At 36.2% G+C, this 5664-nt stretch overlaps 1 protein-coding gene across 1 annotated transcript in view; it reads left to right on the top strand.

Moving 5' to 3' along the window:
* Gbeta76C (guanine nucleotide-binding protein subunit beta-2) overlaps nucleotides 1-5317 on the top strand; it is a 79868-nt gene extending 74551 nt beyond the window's left edge. The window contains exons 6-8 of the mRNA XM_067087883.1: nucleotides 1383-1587; nucleotides 3688-3904; nucleotides 4219-5317. Coding sequence (XP_066943984.1) covers nucleotides 1383-1587; nucleotides 3688-3904; nucleotides 4219-4328 — 532 coding nt within the window. The 3' untranslated portion in view covers nucleotides 4329-5317. The remainder of the gene's footprint in view (nucleotides 1-1382; nucleotides 1588-3687; nucleotides 3905-4218) is intronic.
* Nucleotides 5318-5664: the final 347 nt, after the last annotated feature.

Genomic DNA, 5664 nt, shown 5'->3' on the forward strand with positions numbered 1-5664 from the left:
AAAAAGTTTTCCCGTTATAACGTCCTTTTTAGCATGCAATAAAAGCCGAGGTTAAGCGCCAATAGGAAGTACGGACAGGTATTTCTGCTGGTGGCTGTGAAATAACAGGCTGCCAGAAACACACGATCAGTTATTTTTTTACGGTCGTTTTCAATTTTAAGACTATTTCAGTTTGTCATAGTTTAGTATATATATATATATATATATATATATATATATATATATATATATATATATATATATATATACGAATATATATAATTATATATATACGTATATACATACTTATATATATACATATATATAAATATACATAAATATATATATATATATGTATATATATTTATATATATATAAATATACATAAATATATATACATATATATATATATATATATATATATATATATATATATATATACATATATCTATAAGACATAAGACATGCTATATTACAATATAAAAATTCAATACTTGCATAGCCATCAAACTGAGTCTAGGTACCAAAAAACGCTTTTCAGTTCCGCTGAAAGATGAGAATGGCCCATTCTATTGCAGCATTTCACAGCTGCTTACATCCTTTGATGACAAGGATATTACCCGCAATATCCTTTTATGCTGTTCCCGATCGTTTGCCTACTGAAACAAACTAATAAAGTTCTCCCATCTCTGGGCGGTCCACCTTATTACGAGAGGGTCTTTTGAAGGCGGCTTTGCCAGAGACTAGCTCTGCCTACAAGGAAGGCATGGTTTCTCAGAAGGGGGGAAAAAAAAGAAAAATAAAATAAAACATTATTTCTGGAGAACAGATATTTCCTCCACCTGTTGTATATGATTAAAATTATATCTGCTATTTACTAAGTATGTTCTTCAACTGCACATTTCCATTTATTTCCAGTATAATGAAAAAAAGGCTGTAAACCAATTATTAACAAATTGCATTTCTGGAAAATTATTATTCCTGTTTAGGGGTAGGATAAGAAGAGAACTTATAACCCACGGAAATTTACAAAGCAATTTTGAGACGTTACATATTTTTTCATAAGGTTATTTTCTCCTTAGTTTTATATAATTTATAAATTTAGTTCTTCGTTGGGCTGAAACGGAAATTGGCAGCAAAAGATCTGAAAGGTGTAACAGGAGGAAAACCTCGCAGTTGTACTAAGAACCAATTGTCAGGAGAGGGTAGAAATTAAGATCGAAGAAAGAGAACATGAATTGGAGGTCCAGTAAAAGGAATGAAAGGGGTTGCAACTAGGGGCCGCGGGGGAGCTGCAAAGAACGTTAACTAATGCCTACAGTGCACCCATGAGGTGCACTGACAGCACACTAACCCCCTAAGGAGACTTTGAATTCCTTCACAGAATTCCTTGTTTCTTTCAGGCTTCACTGGGACATCACCACTGGCAAAAAGATCACCGACTACCTGGGTCATTCCGGAGACGTGGCTACGATGAGCCTCTCGCCAGACAGCAGTGTCTTCGTCACCGGCTCCGTCGACAGAACTATCAAGGTCTGGGATCTGAGGGACTCCAAGACTTGCAAGCAAACGTTCTGGGGTCATAGCTCTGACGTCAATTCCGTCTGCGTAAGTTTCAGAGTCTTCTTATCGTTTGTTTGTACGTTAGCATTGCACATTGAAAAATTACTGAGTATCCCTTTAAGGTTGAGCCTAAATTTATTGTCTTTTATATATATACATATATATACATACATATATACATATACATATACATATATAACAAAGACAAAATCCACGAAGGAAAGAGAAACATTGAAGTGCTGCAAGGCCTTTCGACTTATAGTCCTTCACTTAGCTAAGTAAAGGACTATAAGTCGAAAGGCCTTGCAGCACTCCATTGTTTCTGTTTCCTTCGTGGATTTTGTCTTTATTTATATATTCATCACGTTCTATATTTTCGAGATTCCGTTATACACACACACACACATATGTGTGTGTGTGCCTTATTGTATATTTCCATGAGAATATTATTTTCATACCATATATCCTTACACGCTTAATGCGACAAACTTCGTCGGAATGGGTAAGTCATAACAAAAAACCTTATTTCTAAAGTAAATACGGACAGATCTCTCCTTTTTTGCAGTCGAATCTAAATTTTTTTATTATTGTAGTTGGTAACATTAATCTGAGTTCACCTTTGCATTAAAAATGATTTCATTAATGGAAATCCCATCTTCAGCCTCTGGCATAGTCACTGTAAAAAACGACTTAGACGAAAATAGCAACTTTTTTTTTTTTTATTGTTCTCGAACAGCAAATGCCGCATTTGATTTCGAAGAAATGGATCTAAACTTAGAAATATTTTTTCCATAACAACGCATAAAATCTTACCGTGTGATGGAAAAATCGTTCTTATTATTTTTACAATCTCAGTAAAACTAACTCCACCGAAGTCAGTGAACTGTATCTTAACTAAAACTCGCCAACTTGAATTACCTCAAGGAAATGAATTCATCCTGGGTTATCGAGGAAGTGTTCCCCTTGAAAATGGTTGATTCTTTTCAGTGAATTATAAAAAAGTGCTCAGTGGGACACACCCCTTTAAGATGGAGTTCCTTGAAGAAATAAAAGATGAGAGGGGAGAATCTCCTTTCTTCTTATTTTTGAACGTAAGTTGCAAACTTAAAGTCAAACTCAAGTAAGAATGAAAGAGGAGAGATGCTGGCTTGTTTATCTTTCAAATCGTGCAAGCTGAATGAATAATGACAAACTTCTTGGAAGAAGGAATCAAATTTAAAGCGGAACTATGAATGGTTTCGAGATTTTTGGCAGGGCAATCAGAATGTAAAAGCCTATTATGAACATGAGTGTAACCGACAGTTATTGGTCAAAGCAATGAGTAAGGAGATAATATATTATGGCGGATTGTCTAGGGATGTATCCAACAGATAAACACACGTGCATTAGGGTACATCAGCATACACACTTTAAAACAATAGAGTTTTCTGTACAGCATGTAATGATGTATGAGTTTCAGCCGCTTCCCAAGAAACTTTCAGCCACGGCCCGGTGGTGGCCTGTGCTGTTGGCGCCTAGAGCAACGCCAGACGCACGGTCATGGCTAACTTTATCTAAAATAAAATAAAAACTACTGAGGCTAGAGGGCTGCAATTTAGTATGTTTGATGATTTGAAGGTGGATGATCAACATATCTATTCGCAGCCACCCCTAGACTCAGTAGTTTTTAAGATCCGAGGGCGGACAGAAAAGTGCGGACGGACAGACAAATAGCCATCTCAACAGTTTCCTTTTACAGAAAACTAACAAGAGAATCAAGAATAGTAGTTTTACAGCTTCTCTTGAAATTGTTAGCACTGACATCACTACAGACGTTGCCAAAGAGTCTGGAGGTTCCACTATAAGGATGAACTTTCATGAGTTCACTACATGAATGAAAACATTTACAGGAGGTAAATACTTCATAGACGATCAGGGAAATTCGCATGAGGAATTAAAAAGAATTTCATGTATAAAACACGAGATCAACCAGACTGAGTTCGTCATGGACACATCCTTAGAACAACAACTGTGTCGCATTCGTACCATATTCGGGGACACCTATTTACACTAAGATCAAAATCAATGATATTATTATTTCGTTTCTCGTCTTAGTTTTGTGACTGTCTCACTGTTGTTCCATTATTGTTTTTCTTTTAAATTTAGTTCCACCCATCTGGCTTTGCAATTGCCTCTGGCTCAGAGGACAAGACCTCCAGGCTCTGGGACATGCGCAGTGACCAGCAGGTGATGGAATACAAGCCGCCAACCGCCAACTCAGGTTTTACCTGCTGCGGGTTAAGCAAGTCCGGACGTTTGGTCATGTGTGGCTCCGATGACAACTGCATCCATCTTTGGGACACGATGAAGGGCAACCATATGGGTAAGCATCACTCAGAGCAGTGAATGAGTTACTGGAAAAATAGAAATAAATTGTCTTTTTTTTAAATGTTCAAATAATGCCTTCTTAACTCGATTGTATATCTCCAGTACTTTAAAACTTATATATCCTACTCCCTTTGGAACTATGGCCTGTGCCTATGCCTTGAGTGCAGTGTTATCGTAAATAGGCCTATGCACCAGGTAATCAGGTATGAGCAAGCACTCAAGCATGGAAAAAGCCTCATGGCATGTAGAGTAATGATTTATTTCCCTTGAAAAAATACTTTTCTGTAATGAGTATTTATGTATTCACAGGTACGCTCCAAGGGCACGAAAATAGGATTACGTCACTGGCTGTCTCAGAATCTGGACTCGCCTTTGCCACATGTTCATGGGACATGAGCGTCAGAGTCTGGGGTCTCTAAGCATAATCTCCCAGATACTTTGTAGGATGTTGAAAACGTCTTATCAATTAGAAAATAATTAAGTTCTCCGGAGCAAGAAAATAGTGGCATGGAGTTAAGTGACATTTACAGCTCATGGTATACATTCCACAACTCTGGGTATGTCTTTTGAAGATATTCGAGATTACATTCTTTTACCTATAAGTTTGAAAAAATTGGATGAAACATTTCCCAGCCATCTTGGTGCAGCTAGTCTTGGTTATTTCTTGCTGTGCTGACTTAGCAACTTCAAGGATTGCAGCATGAATCCTTTTTGGAAGCTTCCAGGGCAAAACTGGGCTCCTTGAACTTTTAATTTTATTTCCCCCATCCTTTCATTTGTGGAACTCTGCTCAACTGCCTGGTTACCTAGAGTCAAAATCTTATCAGTCATTATATTAGATGCTTACTTTGAACTGTTAAACCTAAATCTAAGCAAACAAGTATTTCACAGCTACGTAAAATACTAAGTATAGTCCATGAGCAAGAATATATCAAAAAAGCTTTAAAAACTAAGGCTCATACAATAAGAACAAGCAAGAATTCCCCAACAGAGAACACACGTGCTCACTTTATATGCATTCCAGCACGGCACATAAAACTACAGGCACAGAAATATGCTTAAGCAGATTAAAAACTGCTGTTGGAGGCAAACGTAGAAATCATAGTTCCACTATTGACATTTACTGCCCTGGTTACAAAGATGAAAAGAAAATGATGTCACCTTTAATGTATTAGTGTAAACATTAGTCTATATTCAGTTATATAATGTAGTTCATTCTATTGTACTTATAGCACTGTATTTCCCTATTTATTACTACTATCTTTCATTGCTTGGCTATCTGAAACCCACACGTGAACATGCTGAAATTAACCATTTGGAAGACACTAAAAAGAAAACACCCCTTACTGTGGTAATAAAATGCTACATAGTCAATAAAATCATTAGCTGATACTTTCCAGCATTACAAGGATTTTTTTTAAATGACCTATAGTTACAGGCAAACAAATAAAATCAACAAAATGCAACTTCTTTACTGTAGAGGCCAAGTGGCCAAATTCTTAACCAGTATCATACTATAGCTACTATTTTGGATTGAAACTATGTGAGTAATTTTAAACATACTCTTTGTTCCTCATGTTATTGTTGTAGATTGATGTAATTATTGCTATTGTTTTTAATTATTCTGCTGAGTAACATGGTGAAGATATGTTTAATAAGGTCATGTCTGGATACGTTATGCGGTAATATTAAAAAAAAAAAAACAATGGAAGTAAGATTAAATTTGGGTGTTGTATAAACAGCATTTGAGGAAGG

The sequence above is a fragment of the Macrobrachium rosenbergii genome, chromosome 44, assembly GCF_040412425.1.
Source record: "Macrobrachium rosenbergii isolate ZJJX-2024 chromosome 44, ASM4041242v1, whole genome shotgun sequence".
NCBI lineage: Eukaryota > Metazoa > Arthropoda > Malacostraca > Decapoda > Palaemonidae > Macrobrachium > Macrobrachium rosenbergii.